Raw genomic sequence first — 20,015 nt, forward strand, 5'->3', positions numbered from 1 at the left:
CTGCTGCCTAAATTTATACCAACAGTTTAACATATTGTATACCTAATATTCAGCATGATAAGGGTCTTTTTCAACATGAGCATTATCATACTCTAGGAATAATCACTTTAACAACAAAGTATAAAGTTTTATCCCTTGTACAAGATAATGTGTTCAGGAAGAGAAATATTCCTGCGAGATGAAAACATATATCCTTATCCTACATTCACAACTATGCTTCCTTCCTGTACAATATTGTCAATAATTTCTATAAACTTCTTTATCATTTTTATAAGAAATAGTCAACAACTATACCTCCATCATACACCTCTGCTTCCGCCATGAATCTGAGTGAGCCAGACACACTGTCTGATGGGTTACGTCTGGTTAAATCTAAGTCAAATTCACCAGCCCTGAAATTCAGATTGTAAGGTAATTAAACATATTGAATGTACAGTATTTATATTTAAAGGCGTCTTTCATACTTTTATTTTGTGTCCGTTGTTGTTGTTTTTCCTTCTGTCCCTTGAAGACATGTATTTATGGGAATAATTTTGCTTTTAAACAAAAAGTTATAAACTGTACATTTTCATTGGTTCATTTTTCTAAACAATTTTTTTTTTTAAGAATTGATATACATGTTCCACAATTTTGAAAGCTTCATTTCCCTTAATTCAAGGTTAAACAATGTTCAGCATATACAAATATTACTCAGCACTGACATTACTCAATCATGGTATTAACAATATTTGTAAATTCTCATAATCATATACAAGAATGCACTTCTGTGTTAAATCTTCATTATATTTACATCTGTCACCAGCTAATAACATAACTTATTTTAGCCAAATATGTCAATTATCTAAGTAGTGTAAGTGGGATAACACTTGTCTCTATTAATAAATTATCTAAATTTACCATGTAAATATAATACTTTAACTAATCTGCATAACATGTTTCAATGTTTCTCACAACATATGTATTTTCATAGATATATTTATATCTATGATTATTGCACTAATTGCATGTTGATGTTTTTTCTTCATTTTTTCTCATATTAAAGCGAAGATTATTTGTAAATGACAAAGCAATATGTCACAGCCATTTCAAGGTTACACAGAATAATTTGCTGTTGTTTGCAATTTTTCATTCTTCCATTTACTGATTTTTTCAGCCTAAACAATGATTCAATAAACAAATTTAATAATTTTAATTTACAACAAGCTACATTGATATACGGTATATATACTGGTAAGTGTTGGAGATTAAACTCAAACTACTCTTCTCGGTTTAACATCACATGCTCTTTGTAAATAAAAGGGTAGCATCACCGCATCTTTTTTAAGGACTCTTGGGACATCTTATGGTAACATTTTGGCACATAGACAGAAACTGGCTTGCATTTGATCTGGACTCTATGAAACTTACTTAGAACTCTCAAGATATTTTTGAGAAAGTTTTGGATCTACCTTCATGACCTTGAAACTTGATTTTTTAAGAACACTCTGTATATATATTAAGTTTGTATTACTGGTATTCAACCTACCCTGGAACTGATTTATTAAGAACTTTCTGTACAGGAAGAGAAGCTTTCCCTAGGAATCTACTAATAGTTGGTCGACTCTTAGCAAATTTATCTTTGATTTCAAACTCAATAACATCAGCAGGTAGGGTGTCTAGGGTAAAAGTCTGTAAATAGAAAACATAAATTAACTGTTATCATTTCATCTGAATACAAATTAACTAATAACTAGGACAATGTAGGATCTAATTTGGTGTTGTAAAGTATTATATTAAAACCAAATTATTGTGTATTGGCTTCTAACATTCTAATTTGATTAATGAGTACTGTGAATTCATTTATTTTAGAGGGCACCAGTTTTTCGTGGTTGGAGCAAAAATTGTATATTCATGGATATTTAATGTCATGGTTTTAGGAAAGTCTGCATACAATACCTTAGAAAATTTGTAATTCCTTGAACATTTCAATTCATGGTTCTCCTGTACCCACGAAATCCACAAAAATTGGTATCCAACAAATACTCATGAATCCACAGTATTAGATACAAAAAAAAAATATCATACATTGTCATAGCAGAATAGTGAAATCATTTTTCACTGTTAGCAGTCATTTTGGTTCAGTGTTTTCAAAAGAACTCAAAAGCATGGCTACTGTATCATTGACTTGCAAGTCAATAATTCAACCTCAATTGAATCCTTATATATACAACCATCTATTTAACCCTTAATTGAAGATGGTTTGTGTAAGAGTTGAGTATGTTCAGTGATAAAAAAGAAAGTTCACATAATTAAGTGAAACAAGGGAACCATCAGGACAAACTATATCATTGCCAGATTTAACAGAGTGCAATATGTTGAAAAACAGGTAAAACAATGATTCATTTTAGACATCTATGACTTGATAAATCAAACAGACTGAGAAAAATCATCATTATATGATTGCACATGCTTTTCTGTCTATTCATATCTATGATTCTATTATGTCATATGACTCCTTGCATTCTTCGAAGGTCCTAAAAATCTTAAAAGAAGATGGTCTTATACCTGATTTTTCCAGTGTGGATTAGTTGTATTACTGGCTATAGAAGTTCTTCTTTCCTGGTAATGATGTACTTGTGGCGAATACACTTTGCTGGGGATCAATGTCATTTTAACATAAGGGTCAGGATTAAAGAACATTCCCTTCTTTAGGTTACATGCTTCTAGATCTGAAAGAATATAAATCATAGTAATAATCATAGGTGGATCCCAAACTGATAAAGTCATTTGATAACTTGTACTGTTGTTGATATGGATGATAGTTTGATAGCTTATATCAGACTTTCAGTAGGTTTAAAAGTGGAAAGAAACTGACTGGCTATTGCCATAGGATTGGGGACCACTTAAGGCCCCAACTGGTATAAAGCAGAAACCATGAAGGAAGCCATTTTCATTTCAAAACCGGTTTCATTTATACTGGAAGTAAATAAAAATTAAAGTCAATGTAGAATTCACTAAATCCTAAACATAGTTACATTTTTATAAATAGAACTGAACATTTCTGCCTTTTCAGTATTTCTTAGTCAAATTTGATTCATCCTAAAGTCAAATTTGATTCATTCTAAATGATTGAAACAATCTAAGGATATATCTCAAATAACTATTTATTTTAAAATAAATGAAAAGCTCTTTGAAAAATCTGCTATTCTCTTTCAATTCATTCTTTATTAAAAAACTCTGTTATCTGGGTTTCATCAAAGAATAATGGTGTTATGTTGTCTTATAAAAACATAATTGAATACATATAGAATAATACATGGCAAAATCCGTATCGCATGCTGTAACACCACGAGAAACCAATATCAGTCCCGAGGGCTGATATTGGTCGAGTGGTGATACAGCATGCGATACGGATTTTGCCATGCATTATTCTGTTTATCATATATTCTAATAGAATCAGATTCATGGGATATAATCTGAAATTAAAAGCTAGAAAAGAACATTATGATTTTCTTGTATTTTTCCAGCTGACTTTATTTTTATTGACTTCCTTATTTGCTTAATATCCACATCGTAATGTCCTCTTTAACCTATTACATTTTCAATATACATAATAATAATTAATAATTAAAATTGACAACAACACTTCAAAGGATCTGCAATTTTATTTACTATGTCAACATGTTTCACCTGCGAGGCAGGCGTCTTCAGGACAATTTATTTACAATTTGTTTCGCCTGAAGTACTCAAAGTGGTGCATATAATGTGACGTTATAATGAACAATGGTAGGTATTAGTAACGTGATGGTTATTGTTATTGTATACAAATAAAAATAGAATGATTAAAAATAGATTTAAAAACGAAAGTGTTCAAGTTATAAATAGATTAATATAAAATTGTTCTGTATCTGGTTAGCACACGGTTGTGTCGCTGGTGCATAAGTTGATTATACTCTCATCCTTCGTTAGATCTATGGTGGAGGTTTGGGTTATATTTGACGATTGTTCTAAGTAATTGTAATTGTTTGTGGTATATTGGGTCCAGCTTTCATAATGATGGTAAACATATTCATAGTGGTGGGACTTCTTTTCCGTTAGGTAGCCGTAACTGTTGGTGCGGTATTTATTCCAGTCTATTGATGGGGTAGGTACTTCCGAGTTTATTGAACTGTTGGAATCCGATAGGTGTAGATCTTCTTTCAAGATGTCTGAAGCTTTATTTATTTTTTCTGGGTAGGTTACTGTTGATTCTCCCGCGATGATTCTGAATGTGGGTTTCTTTGTATTGTCCCATTTCCTCGCTTCAAATGGTGGCACCCATTTTTCGATTTGGGTGGCCATCTGTTTGGGTGTTCCTGTTGTTTCTAAAAAGTTGTCTTGATCGACACCTTCGTGTTTCTCCCGGATATGTTTCTTTATGTTGTATTTTCTCGTAAATTTGGCGTCACAGGTGTTGCAATTGAAAATCTGGACTTTTCCTTCATGGAACGTTCTGTTATGTCTTCTCAGTGTGGATATGTTAGCCAGTTTCTTGTTGCATTTTGTGCAGTTTATTCCTAGTGATCCTTCCCTGTTCCTTTCCCTAGGTGTAATTTTGGTTTTCGCCATTTTATCGTCTTTTGTTTAACCCCCAGGGTTCTGCCGTTGAAAGTTGTCTAATGCAAGCTTCTTCCGTTCTTAAGCGAATGTTGACGTCTGTCGCTGTCTTGGTAATGCCTGTTATTGTTACGTCGTGCCTACTGTGATGAGGTGACGTGAAGTGTGTTGATACTGGTTTAAATTTGTTTTCGGTGTTAATGTCTTGAAAGTGTCCCCTGAAGCGTTCCTTTAGTGTGTTCCCTGTTTGTCCTACATATTGTAAGTGGCAAATTCTGCATTCAATCATGTATACTACATTGTTTGTAGTACATGATATATCATCTGTAATTTTTATTTGATAATTGTTAGCATGACTTTTGGCCGTTTCGGTTTGTACCATGTGTCTGCACAGGTAGCAATTATGCCCACACGGCTTGCTGCCTTTCTTTCCGTTTTTCGGTTTGATGTCGCTCTTGACTAGCATATTTCTCAAAGTTATGTTACGACTATATGCTACTGTGTATTTGTATTTGGTGAGTTTCATGGTATCTGGTAGTCTGTTTAAAATATATTTCCGATTGGTTAAGATTTTTGATATTTTTTCGGTTTTCCTGTTGTAGGTTGTAACAAATGGGATGATTTGGTTCTGTACTTGGTTAGGTTCTTCTTTTAATAGGTCACTTCTATTCATAGATTTGGCTTTTGATATAGCTTGTTTTATGGTATTGTCCGGATAGTTTTTTTCCAGAAATTTTTCACGCATTCTTTGTGTATGGATTTCGAAGTCTTCTGTTTTCTTGCAAATTCTTCGTATTCTTAATGCCTGACTGTATGGGATGCTTCGTTTTTGGTGTGATGGGTGGTTAGAGCTATAATGTAGGTAAGTATTCACATCAGTTGGTTTGGTGTAGAGAGTTGTATAAATTGTTCCATCTAATTCTTTAATCACGGTGGTGTCAAGGAAATTGATCCGCTCATTATTTTGCTCGCTGGTGAATTTAATTGTTGGGTGGAAATCGTTCAGCCTTTCTATGAAGGAATTTAGATCCTCGCTTGAGTGGGGCCATATAAAGAAAATATCATCAATGAACCTCCACCACACAAGTGGTTTGAGGTCCTGTGTATTTAAAAATTCTCTCTCTAATTTGTCCATAAATAGGATTGCGTATTCTGGTGCCATTATGGTTCCCATGCTTGTTCCCGTTATTTGTTGGTAATATTGTTCATTAAATCTAAAGCAGTTTTTTGTAAGTATGAAATGCATGAATCTTAATAAAATCCAAGTCGGGGGTTTTTTTGATTCTCGTTTGTCCAATTGTTCTTTTGCGGCTAGAATCCCTTCTCTGTGTGGTATGTTTGTATATAGAGATGAAACGTCTACTGTGACTAAGATGTTGTTAGGTGGGATTTGTTTTAGTTCCTCTATTTTCATAAGAAAATCCTTTGTGTCCTTTATGTAGGATGGTACGAGTTTAATGAATGGTTTAAGATAATGGTCTACTATCTTTGATAATTTTGCTGTTGGTGAGTTTATTTGCGAAATTATTGGTCGTCCGGGGTTTCCTGGTTTATGAATCTTCGGTAGTAGGTAAAAAATCGGGGTATTAAATTGTTTAGAGGAAAGGTATTCTATTATATCAGTTGGTAGATTGTAGTGTACCAATTTAATAAATTCTTTGATCTCCTTCACGATTTTAGGATTTATATCTTTCGGAATTGGTTTGTAGAATTTTTTGTCCGAGAGTTGTCGTTCTGCTTCTTGAAGGTAATCTTTTTTATTTAATATGACAATTGCTCCTCCTTTATCTGCTGGTTTGATTATCAAATTCGGGTTGTTTTTTAATTCTTGAATTGCTTTTAGATCTGTTTTGTCTACGTTCCGGAATTTATTCGTTGTAGTTCCTGTGATGATTTCTTCTGTTGTTAAGCTTAGGAAATTATCTAATTCTCTGTTTTTTCCTGGTGGGGGGTTCCATCCGTTAGTGGTTTTAAATGGTCTTGGTTCTTGGTTGGTTAGAGTGGTTGGTCCGAAATGGTGTTTAAGGCGGATTCTTCGGTTAAATAATAATGTGTCTCTCAATAATTGTAAGTCGGTTTGGTTTTTAATAGTTGGGCTAAAGCTTAGACCTTTACTTAAAATGAATTTCTGGGTTTCCGTTAAAATTGTATCAGATAAGTTTATGACTGTATTGTCATTCACTTTACGTTTCTGTAGTTTCCTGTATTTATTTCTTTTGATGAATTTTCTGTTTCTTGGCATGTTTAATAAATTTTATTGTTTTCCGTTTCTTGTGAAGTACTGAAAGTGGTACTGGTAGGGATATCTATTTTTACATTTGGCGTGGTTTGAATTGTTTTTCGCTTATTTCTTTTTCTACGGATAATTTTGTGGATTCAATCAATTGTGTTATGTGTTCCATTTCTTCTGTCTCGGTTGACTCTTGTAGTTCTTGTTTTAATTCTTCTATCTGTGCCATAATATTCTTGCATCTGTCTTCCCAGTATGTGGCAAGTAATTTAACTAGACTTCTTCCGTGGATTAACTGCGCTTCTTCCCAGTTTCTTAAGAATTTGGGGGTGGTATCTGGTACTTGTGGTTGGATTGTTGATCGTAAAGTTTTTGGTACTATGTCCCTGCTAAGACATTTATTTAAATATTGGTGGTGCTGTTCACTTCTGATTAGTTTAACATTTAGTTTGCGGTACGTTCTGAAGAGTGCTACATTATCTTCCTTCACTCTCTGTCTCTGCTCGTTAGTATTTGAGGTGGTGGTCTCTGTTCCCATTCTTTTTCTTTTATTAGGATTGGAGTCTTGGTCCTTTCCGTTTTCTGCTACTATGTTCGTTGCGTCTTGGAATTCATCTTGGTTGTCCATGCTGGTGGCTGGTGTCAGCGCTGTTAGCTTGGCGGTTCCTTTCGGATGCAGGGGTTCACGATTAAATAATAAATTAAATTCCGAGAGGTGAACCAACGCCTGTGAAATTGTTTCGGTAGAGTCCCTGAAGTGGATACCTTGGTATGCCGGGTTGTCAAATCATGCAAATAAATGCAATCCTTAATTAATAATTAAAATTGACAACAACACTTCAAAGGATCTGCAATTTTATTTACTATGTCAACATGTTTCACCTGCGAGGCAGGCGTCTTCAGGACAATTTATTTACAATTTGTTTCGCCTGAAGTACTCAAAGTGGTGCATATAATGTGACGTTATAATGAACAATGGTAGGTATTAGTAACGTGATGGTTATTGTTATTGTATACAAATAAAAATAGAATGATTAAAAATAGATTTAAAAACGAAAGTGTTCAAGTTATAAATAGATTAATATAAAATTGTTCTGTATCTGGTTAGCACACGGTTGTGTCGCTGGTGCATAAGTTGATTATACTCTCATCCTTCGTTAGATCTATGGTGGAGGTTTGGGTTATATTTGACGATTGTTCTAAGTAATTGTAATTGTTTGTGGTATATTGGGTCCAGCTTTCATAATGATGGTAAACATATTCATAGTGGTGGGACTTCTTTTCCGTTAGGTAGCCGTAACTGTTGGTGCGGTATTTATTCCAGTCTATTGATGGGGTAGGTACTTCCGAGTTTATTGAACTGTTGGAATCCGATAGGTGTAGATCTTCTTTCAAGATGTCTGAAGCTTTATTTATTTTTTCTGGGTAGGTTACTGTTGATTCTCCCGCGATGATTCTGAATGTGGGTTTCTTTGTATTGTCCCATTTCCTCGCTTCAAATGGTGGCACCCATTTTTCGATTTGGGTGGCCATCTGTTTGGGTGTTCCTGTTGTTTCTAAAAAGTTGTCTTGATCGACACCTTCGTGTTTCTCCCGGATATGTTTCTTTATGTTGTATTTTCTCGTAAATTTGGCGTCACAGGTGTTGCAATTGAAAATCTGGACTTTTCCTTTTTCAATATACGTTTAAAACCATACATATGTATTAAAATGCATCCTCTAACAATACTGTCTTATTATTTCAACTAAAATTAATATTTTTCAAAGATGTAGAAATGTTTAAAGTTTTATTGTTTATTTGACGATGATATTATTCATAATCATTTTAATGTTAATTTTAATTTTTTGACGAGGTGAACGAACAGCAAGAAAAATATTCCTTGAAAAGTTTGCTATTTATTCTAACCAAATAAAAATAAAATTTGCATTTGTGTTTACTCCATCAGGTAATGAAAATTCACGAAAATTATGACCAAACAAAAAATAAAACTTCAGATATTTCTACATCTTATTGTGTCTTTTATATATATATATATATATATCATAAAGTTACTGGGAAATAATTTTTTTGAAAAATATCGATTTAAGTTGAAATGATAGGACACTTGTTTTAGTGGGAACTGATTTTTTTCCTATGCAAGGATTGCAAATAGAGCAACTGGACGTCATAGGTCAAACGATGACGTCATTCGAATTATGACGTAACGCTAGGTATGCGATACGGGGTATGCGATACAGGGTAGGTGATACAGACTGGAAAATAGAACCTTTATTAGATATACAAAAAAGCTGTATTTTGTACTAAATATATGATAAATGGAAATAATCACTTTTCTTGGACATATAAATCTATATACATGTTTACCTGACAAAATAATTCGTACTAAGTTCTTCTTGTAATCCACTAATGCATGTGTGTATTCTTCATTTGTATATTTCTGTTAAAAAAAAAATGACAATCAACAATTACTACATAATTGCACCTTTTACCAAATTCAATCACTAGTATAATTAGTTTTACAGTCACGGTGTATAAACCTGTAAAGTACTACAGATAGTAATATAATTAGTTTTACAATCAAGGTGTATACCTATAAAGTACTATGTACAGGGTGACGGCTGTAAACATGTCAAAATCAACTGCTGGACAATAATTATGCCATGTATTTGTATGAAAATCAATCTGAAAATAGCTATAAACTTGTTCAACATAACACAAGATAAAACTCCTTTTCAATCCAACAAGGATTACATCATAAATTCTTCATCATAGAAAGTAACACAATTTTCATTTTCATGGAATTTGATTTGGTAGTTGAAAAACACAACACTGTTCTATGTTTTTCTATAACAGGATTTGATTGAAATCAGTCTCTTTAAGTTATCCTGAACATCAGTTTATGATAGTTTGGAAGGAAATTTGCTGCTTTTCTTCAGGACAATACTTTTCTCACAAAATGTATCAAGGACTTTATTTGAGACAGTACAACGTTAATTTCACTAGGATTGACTAATTTTGTCTACTCATCTGTGACTTTTTTTACTAGTCTACAGCTAGTAAATGTATTCTTTGCCATATATTTTTGATCCAGATTCTGATATAAAAGAGTTAAAATAATTTAACTTTATATGATAAATAGCACTTCTATTGTATGACAAATGAACCTCATGATAATGAATCAGTTATGAAATTGTTTAAAATACTGTAAATAAGAGCAAAATATAATAATAATGTATGATTACATGTCAAAAATATAATAAAACAGGTAAACAGAAGATCATTATCATTTACTAGACAAAACCTGTGTTCATACTACTTCAAATTTACTATAACTGACCCAGTTTAACATGTTTAACATTCATACTTTAAAGTATTTTATCAATATTTAAATGCCCTTATAAGTCATGTAAATGCTATGCCAGTTATGCCAGAGACACAGTATGTTTTGATCTTACAAATCAGGTGTACCCTACGACACTTACCTACACCAATAAGTAAAATACCTGAGTGCATCTGTTGACTATAAACTACAATGATATGTATCTATTGAAATCTGATCAGATACAGTCATCCAGTTATTTCCTGATCAAATACTTCCCATCTCTTGTATAATATCCTGATATATGGTTTTCAAACGACATTTAAAAACAATGTGACACATCAATTTTATCTTAAGTTATTTTTTTCATTCATCAAATCTAATGGGGCCATTAGGGGAGGGGTACTTAACAAATTTCAAATCACTAAAAAGATCTAAAATAACTTATTTTGAGAATAAATATATATTAAATTTCTCAGCTGACAACATACACAAATTTCTGCATATCTTCAATTTCCTCTTTTAACTTGAAAGTGAAAATTGAAGTTTTTTATATCTCATTTTTTTTTTAGTTAAAAGGACAATAAACACTCTTACCAATTTCCTGATAATATGAAGTAAGGCAATAGTTTAAAACTTATACAAGTTATCTATTCAACAGATTTTTTTTCATTTAAGCTGTCCCCTCTTAATCCAATTAATATCCCATTATCATGATTATCTACATGATCTATACATGGTTATGGATTAAATGATTACAAATTAGCTATAGGATGTGAAGAATTCTCTGTATTAAGCAGGAAGTCATTTCCATATGCAGATAAAGCTTCCTATAAAATCTGATAAATCTATATGCAATAAATGTTTCAGAATACAACTAAAGGTTTGTCAAGGATTAATACATGTTAAAAGGGGAATCTCTTGTCATATCTACAGGCAGTAATAGACTTTCCCCCTCTTTATCAACAATTTATCAAAAAGTTATCCACTGGTTAAATGGTGACAATTTAATGCTGTCCATTAGCTATAACTTTCCACTACTGGTCATTACAGTGTTTTTGTCCAACCTTGAATTTCTCCCTATTTCATGTCCTACTGATGGAATATGGAGTATAACATCAGGTCCTACACTATAAATTAATGACATCAAACTATTGTAGCTTAAAAGTCCATTAATGATTGTAAACAAAACTGGCAATGTCATGAATGTAAAAAGCCAATTAAAGGATTAAAAAAGGCTCTTACTCATTTTATAATATATACTGTCAGAAAAGGTTAATGATGCAAAGACAGGCATATCCTTATTATCAAAATGAAGAAATGAGGATTTTGTACCAGTTCAGGAATAACAACGTAATTGAAATGGACCCCATACATCCCTGTAGTTCACTACATAACTGTGAATATCAGAATAGTATTTCTCTCTTGTTTATAAATGAATCGACACTGAAATTACAAAGAACTTTGTATAAATCAATCCCTTTTTCTTATATCAGCAACATACTGGTTTAATCTGCCGTTATTTTCCTTCCCTGTTTTATACTGGGTTTGTATATTATAGTCTTTTCTTACCTCACATATACCTCAGTTCACCTGGAGTATGATACACTAGATTTAAGTGTATAGTAGGTAATAAACAGTCATTTAGTCACATTTAAAAAAGATATCTTCACATTTATAATTCTAAAGAAATTCATTTTAACCTCAAATAATTCTGTGTGAAATTAAACTAGATATGTGAAAACTAAATCAACCTTTCTAACCCGTAGAACAAAATCTACATATTAGATGACTTACAATTTTAGTCAGGTCAGAAAAAGATAGTGTTTTTAGTCCAATTTAAGAAGACATGTTTACAATATGATTTTATAAAGAAGAAGACAAACATGCAAGGTCACTTTCTCTTTCAAAATTTCATCAAAACACCATTTGCCAGTGTTTGTTTGTATTATATGAACATCATTTGTCTTACCTGTCACATCAAACACCCACACAATTGGTTCATTCAAATTATTCCATCCCTATAATCTATATAGAATTCCATTAAATCAAACTCAACATGGACAGACAATAATAAAAATTGTCCTGACTACTTTTGGCCAACATGCACAAGGCCATGGTGTTTTAACGATCGGTCATGTGAAACGTTTTTACACCTCATTGACAAACCGCAATGAAGATCAAACAACATGACAATAAATTACAGTGATCCCCTGAAGCATTAGTACAGCAAATTACATTTAAATTCACACTGTTACAGTTAATGATATCACATAGAGGTAATCTGCACAAATATATAGGATTGATTCTTATCTCTTTAACATTTAAATTGTCAGGATTGATCAGCTTTTCTAGTTTCAATATTTCATAAATTCAGGCAAATTTCTAGAAAATATTGATTCTTTCAGAGGCATTGATTTTATTTTCAATACTTTGCAAAGTCACATTTCACTGAAATCCATTAAAATTTAATGACTGATCAATGAAAAAACATGATAAGGGATATAACAGAAAACATATCATTCTCTACAGGTTACACCTTTATGAAATGGTAAATCACTTCAAAATAATAAATTCATATTTTCAATTTTACAATAAATGTCTGGAAAGCATACAATAATTGTGATTTAATCTTTCATTAACTTATGGCAGTCCTTGAATAAATTTGTAAAAGCTATTGCTATACAAACACACTATCAATTGTATAGCATGTATAAGGAGATATAAAATATATATTTCTTATATAATTACAGTATAATAAGATAAGGGGACTGACATCTTTCTTACAATATAAAATAAGGGAACTGAAATCTTGCTTACAATAGAAAAGAATGGTACTGACATGTGTTTAACAAAATATAATAAGGGAACTGAAAAGTTTCATGTAATATATTATAATACAAAATGTCTTTCAGGCTTTCATTTGTTTTTATGATAATTTATTCAAACCAGATCCTACTCTATAACTTTGCCTAAAGTATTACATGTGAACACTGGAGTTAATAAGTTCATGTTTGTGCCAGCTATCATGTTTCTTCTTTCATAGTCTCTATTTAATTTATCTCTCTATCATATCAATAAAGTTGATGTTTAAGACCTGAAGGCAGTTATAACATGCTTTAATAATGTAATATTAGACAGTTTATCTGATTTTTACTAGTTCTTTAATTGTAAAATTTGAAGTTTCTTGCTGTAACATGGAAACTTCTGCCTATAGTGCATAAAAAATGCCCCAATCAATCTAAATGAAATATCTTGATTATATAACTCACTAAACTGCCTCTGTGCTCTCATGGTAGTGTGTTTGTCTCGATTGCAGGAGGTCATGGGTTCATATTACGACAGGGTCAAATTACTACAGGGTCAAACTAAACTTGAAAGGCTTGAAAATTTGCTGCATCTCAGCTAAGCATGCAGCATTATTTAAGGAGTACAAAAGCAAAGACTGGTCAGCTGAAAGTCAGAATAATGTGCCTGGGTAAGGTGATATGTCTTCCAGCAGACTGTTACCTTGTGAACTAGCACATTAAAAATCTGGCTTACTGTGTTGGTCTAGTGCACAGCAGAGTTGATATTTATATTAAATCAACATGTTCTCATTCTAAATATGCATATTAATATGCCGCTGGACAATAAGCAGCCATCCATCATATTCATCTTGATAATAAATTTCTTCAAAATTATGTCTAGAAAGTGCTGTTATCAGTATCTGTTTACTTCATCAATCAGTTTTTAAATAACATGATCATTTTTTTGTGTAGTTAAATTCTCATTTTTCGATCCTTTATCAATGAATCATTTCAGTCTATTCTCTTAATTCAACTAAACTAAAACAGGTAAATTTATACCATTGTATACCTACTAAATCTCAATCTAGCCAGGAATGATGTCAAATAAATTGCTACCTAGTTAATGTGTTGTGACTTTTGTTTTTCATCCACATGTAAAAGAATTAAACCTTACAGGAATCATCATGTATCTACTGAGAATTAAGAATGTATAAATTTATATTGATGAAAGACTGATCCAGCAGAAAGTCCTATTTCCATTTATGTATTACATCTCCCAGGGAGAGGACAGGTTTAGCCAGTTTACTGTAGAGCAAATATATATATTTGCTGAAATGTTTAACTCCAGAAACAAGAATGTATTCATTTGCACTATCATTTACTATGTATATGGACCATGCAATTAGGGTGGACCATGCAATTGGGGTCGAAACTCTAATTTGGCATTAAAATCAGAAGGATCATATCATAGAGAACATGTCTACTAAGTTTCAAGTTGATTGGATTTCAACATCATAAATAAAAGTGCTTGTAAGCCCTGATGGGTAAAGATTGCGTTAATTTATCAGTGGGAAGTTAAATAAACAAGTGAAACTGTAACTGTGACCTGGTGATATCCCTGCCAAAATATTTGGGTAAACAGGAAGTTGATGAGTTATGACTCTCAAAATGCATCACACAGTATAGCTGACGTGATAGAAACCCTACAACCAAATTTCAGAAAGCCTTGTATTGTAGTTCCTGAGAAAAATGTGACGAAAATGTTCATCTTGGCTATCATGTGTTAAATGATACAAGTGTTTGGTGAACAGGAAGTTGTTGAGTGATGAATCTGAAAACATATCACACGGTATAAGTGACTTATATAAACCCTGAAACCAAATTTCAGAAATGCTTGTAATGTAGTTTCTGAGAAAGATGCGAAATATTCATGGGACGGATAGACGGACTGACGGATGGATGGACTGACATACGGAGGTAAAACAGTATAAAAGAGTAAAAATATTACATTGTCAATAAACATGATAAAGCATTGGTTGCAGCTGACTTACAATTCCGGACAATAGGAGATAACTCCTTATATATGCTTACCTTTCCCAATTTTTGAAGATGACTTTAACAATGACATCATTTATATTTTTCATGTTTTTAGAACAGATATTAGATTCCTGCACCTGACAGAAGTTATGTAATTTTCTTGGCAGGTGTAACATCGTTTTGTGACTTGAATATCTGAGCATATAAAACATTGATAAATATCTGGAAATGGTAATGGATAAGATGTCTAGAATGTTATGATCAATGCACTATATTTTGTGTATCAAAAAGGTAGTGATAAGCCTTGGAAGATTTTGATATCAAGTCAGTAACATAGGGTTGCATTTCATGCAAACTACTTTTCAAGACTGTAAAACTTTAATCTGAAGCAGGACAGATGGACAAACGAACTGACACACACACTGAACATAATGCTGCTAGGTAGGGCATAAAACTCATAAAAGATTAGCCCCCTTGTATGGTGTTTATTACTGGGCAATGATTTACCTGACAATCCACCATGCACCATTATTTTTATTGCTTTTATTACAGTAAACGGTTTAAATTTGACCATTCAGTTGATTATTTCAGCTTTCAAGACGTGAGTGTTCTACGGGACTATAAATTTTTATTATGATAAAAATTGTTCATCTATACTGTTTTCTTAAATTTTCATGAATTGAAATGTACATTTACTGTTGATTAACCTATGCTCTGGCTCACACTTTACCCCTTTCATTGTCATAGTCATGTAAATAACATTGAATTAAATACATGTAACAAAAAGGATTTTTAAAAAAAGATATTTTCAGTTAAAGTTTCATGACATGCTTAACAATCTTCTGCATCGCCAAAGCTAGTAAGATCTATATAAACCATCCAATGAAAACACTCTTTCAGTTAAATGTTATAATTTTCAAAAACTTCAGAATATATAACATAAAATATTTTAATTACCAAAATTGTTTGTTTCTACTACTGTAGATTCATTTATATTGGTAGACTGAGGAAAAATTCTTCATGGATATTTGATTTGGTGGTTTTGAACAATCTGCATACATCCCTATACAACATTTGTTTTATTCTTTGAACTTTTACTTAAGTGGTTCACTACTTACATGACTTATGACCAAGAAATAAATCAAAATTGCTTTACCATAAATTATATTGAATCCACAGTTTTTGCTATTCCTTCAGACCCTAAAAATATTTTAGGTGTGTCTATTAATTATTTCCACGTTATAATATCCTCCTGACCTGACAAGGATAAATCCCTGAATTGGTTTTTCTTTTATGAAACGTGAGAGATGCAGACATCCACCATTGATAAATATCTTCTTTTCCAGTATTTCAGCAATAGTTTTGCTGGCCACACTGACTTCCTAGCCAACTTTACCTTCAAAATGTAACAGTGTGGTATTGCATCTATAGGAACCCTCCTCTCATGAGTGATATAATTGAATATGCTTACCTTTCCCGTTTTACTATTAATGACTGTCACAGATGGACTTGTGGCTACTATCTGACTTGTATTACCAATATAGTACTTGAAACACACTTTGGTCTTATCTGTAAATATAGTGCAGTTTCTGTTATAGATAGGTTATATAAAAAGCAGAATTGTATTAAATAAATTTCTCCAATTTGTGCTTTTAATTTGTTACTGGTTTTGAAAATTAGGTAGATAGGCCGAATTTTTCTTAACTTATACTGAAAAAAACCTTTAAATCCTTTTTAGGGGGGAAATTGGAGCAAAATAAGACCTTAACTAGGTCTGTGAATGGACTCACAAAAGGATACCCCATACTATTAGTATTGATAAAATGTTGAACATGATTATAATCCTTTAGTCAGGGGTACTAATTTACAAGTATTTTTTATTTACTTGATGAAGTAAACATAAATATACTTATACAGTTATATAAGTAAATTTGGATGATACTTATACATTGTACAAGTGTATTTTATTTACTTACAAAAATGTATATAGGTAAATTATTTTTTGGCTTAGTTATGTCCCTTGTCCCTATCTTATTTTCTAGAATTCTTAGGACTTATTTGCTCTAATAGAATTTTTAATTGTCTGGTCTTACAAGTATTTTTGAAAAAAGTAAGGGGAGTTTAATCAAATATTTAAAATGAATTTTTATAAGTATATTATTATTTACTTCTTCAAGTAAATAAAGACTACTTGTACAAGAAGTACCCCCGACTCATTTTCAAGTGGTGTTTTACTAACTGACTAGTCTACTGTCTCAAGTTTCATCAATATTTGTCTCAGAGAACCTGCTATTACCTGATTACTCTTAATATCAGTATTACATCAATTTGTTCTCATCCTGAATATGCATATTAATTTGCAGCTAGCCGATAATCCCTCATCCGTCATCTTCTACAGAAATGTTGACACCCAGGCAGCATTCCTCAAATTATAAACAAAGTCAGACTTTGTATCCAATTTAGTTAAGGAATGACTGTAATATTTTTTCTGTCTATGAAGAAATAACATAAAAAATTTGGTGCACACTGAATAACGCGCGTAGCAGGTTATTTAACAGTGTGCACCACATTTTTTATGATATTTCAAATAGACAGAAAAAATATTACAGTCATTTCTTATAATTTAATTCTAAATTCAATTTTAAACGGTAGCAAACCATGAAAAACGTTGATGACGTCACGGTCACATGACTAAATTATGTCTATGGGCTGATAACAAAATAACGTCAGCCAATCAGAAGACACGCTACATCCAAAATTAAATTATTAAGAAATATTTTTTAAACAGTCAGACTTTGTATCCAATTTAGTAAAAAATATTTTTTAAACATTGCATGTAAATTCTCAAGTAAATACTGATGATACAAATGCCAAACTATCATTTCTGCATCCTATCTTCAGTATCCTAACCATTCCTCCTATCAATATAAAACAGTAGACCTCCTCACCTTCTGTAAATTTGTACATTACATCATGTAGATCCCAAAGGAGTTCTCCAGTTTGTCCTCCATTTCCTCCTCGACCTTTACTGTCCCAAAACTGAGACTTGTCTGTCTCTCCTAAAAATAATAGGTATGGATCACATGTAAGCATAGAACAAGTGTAGAATTCCTCTAAGTTTTGTTTATTGTTACAGCTACATATGTATTTGATGAAAACAAATCTTATAATATCCTTCCCATCTCCAATATTTTAACAAATTTGTGATGAAAAGGTGACTAAGTACATGTATGTTATGAGGGTAGAATATGTATAATGACTATGATATTTACTGCTGTTCAGTGTTCTTTAGTTTATATTAATTAAAATCAAACTTTTAGATGTTAATAAAAGTGAGTTACTTTGAGGCTTTGTAAGGCCAAATAAAAATATATGTGTGGTTCCAGTTACCCTACCCTACCTTCCCTTCTTTTTAGTCTTAATAATAGCCTACCCTTAAGATTTTTTTTGTCACTTCATTAAGCACTTTTAAAGTCAAAATGGCTTCCATAGACTCAATGTAAAAAAACATAAAAGAAAACAAAATCTCTACCTACATGTACCTACCTTATCTTTTTTGTTTGTGTGTAACTGGAACCACAAATACTATTTTATTTGGCCTAATGAAACAAGAGTTATTGTTAATGAATTTGAGGTAATAGAACTTGTAGTTATGTGGTAAAATATCTTATACATCTACTATATGTAAAGATAGATATTCAAAAGAGTATAACAAAAAAATCAAATGAATCAAAGCAAACTGTATGTTTTAACACTGCTATTCTGCATAAAAACAAGTGTACTTTGATAGAGAGTTGTCTCATTGGCACTCATACCACATCTTTTGTGGTAATAAGCATTGTGTTTAAGTTTCATAACATTTTGGTGAGGCAAACTAAAGTTATAGAACGTAAACCAACTTAGACAAGGGTAAAACTACGCTACAACTGCAGGGGCATAGAAATTAAAAGCCAGATATCTACCTGTACATGTTATTGAGACATACCTGAAGAATATAAACCTATCCAATCATCTGCACTCACATCTTCCTTAATATCCCAGGTCACTTTTATTGTTGGGTCCTTTGACAAATCAACTGCTCTTGTACTAACATCAAGGAATGATAGATTTTGTGGTGAACCAGCAGTTAGGTCATTTTCACTGTTGCTTCTCTCCCTTATATGAACTCTCTCTAAATGTGGAGACTGTGGAATAGGCAAAGATAAATCATCTACAGCACCGTAGCTTGAGGAGCTTGATGCTTCTGCCATAGTGGATTCAACTCTACATACTGCCTTCCCTTAAGTTAACAATCAACCCATATTTGCTGAATGTCCTCAACTAGAGCGATGTTTAATCTTACAAGACCCAAACTTATCTGCAAATATATATAATATATACATGATAAATGTAATAAACATGATGAACCTTGATTTTAATTCATATTTCCACAAATGCAAGACATAAATACAATGCAGCAAATTTGATTAGCCATTTTAATGTGCATTAAAAAAGTGTATGACTTTGATTATTGTTTCTTACAGAAGCCTAAAGGCTGTTGTTTGGTGTGGGTAGTAATCTTATGTTGTACTGTTACACCACTGTCCGTGGTTAGGGGAGGGTTGAGATCCTTCTAACATGTTTAACTGCGCCACATTCTGTATGGTTGTGCCTGTCAGGAGCCTGTAATTCAGTGTTTGCCATTTGTTGATCTGATACATATTTGTAATTGTTTTTTGCTCATTTTTTGTACATAAATTACTACAATTAAGCTGTTGGTTTACTTGTTTGAATTGTTTCACATTTGTCATTTCGGGGCCTTTTACAGCTGACAATGCGGTATGGGCTTTTCTCATTGTTGAAGGCCATATGGTGACCTATTCATTAAAGTCACTGGTTCAAGGTTAGGTAGCTTATGCTTTTTTTTCCCAAAAGAAAGTTAATAGGGCTTCGTACAGGATTCTGAGTGCGGCTAAAGGGTACACAACAATTCGTACTCAACCAACTTGTACACATGATTTATTTGATATTTTTTATATACATATTAGTTGTAACTTTCTTTCTTATATATATCATAATATAGCA

The 20,015-nt window shown here is 32.2% G+C and overlaps 1 protein-coding gene across 4 annotated transcripts in view; it reads right to left on the minus strand.

Moving 5' to 3' along the window:
* LOC143064948 (E3 ubiquitin-protein ligase HECW2-like) overlaps nucleotides 1-20,015 on the minus strand; it is a 46,146-nt gene that overhangs the window by 24,059 nt on the left and 2,072 nt on the right. For 2 of the 4 annotated variants that reach the window (XM_076238183.1, XM_076238184.1), the window contains 7 exons: nucleotides 18,937-19,308; nucleotides 17,900-18,010; nucleotides 16,423-16,520; nucleotides 9,171-9,243; nucleotides 2,545-2,708; nucleotides 1,526-1,668; nucleotides 295-392 (listed from right to left, as the gene is read on the minus strand). In XM_076238183.1, coding sequence (XP_076094298.1) covers nucleotides 295-392; nucleotides 1,526-1,668; nucleotides 2,545-2,708; nucleotides 9,171-9,243; nucleotides 16,423-16,520; nucleotides 17,900-18,010; nucleotides 18,937-19,201 — 952 coding nt within the window. In that variant the 5' untranslated portion in view covers nucleotides 19,202-19,308. Of the gene's footprint in view, nucleotides 1-294; nucleotides 393-1,525; nucleotides 1,669-2,544; nucleotides 2,709-9,170; nucleotides 9,244-10,309; nucleotides 10,335-12,097; nucleotides 12,255-16,422; nucleotides 16,521-17,899; nucleotides 18,011-18,936; nucleotides 19,309-20,015 lie in introns of those variants that run through there. The other 2 variants (XM_076238185.1, XM_076238186.1) reach the window with 2 other exon arrangements.

The sequence above is a fragment of the Mytilus galloprovincialis genome, chromosome 2 (genome assembly GCF_965363235.1).
Source record: "Mytilus galloprovincialis chromosome 2, xbMytGall1.hap1.1, whole genome shotgun sequence".
In the NCBI taxonomy this organism is placed as follows: Eukaryota; Metazoa; Mollusca; class Bivalvia; order Mytilida; family Mytilidae; genus Mytilus; species Mytilus galloprovincialis.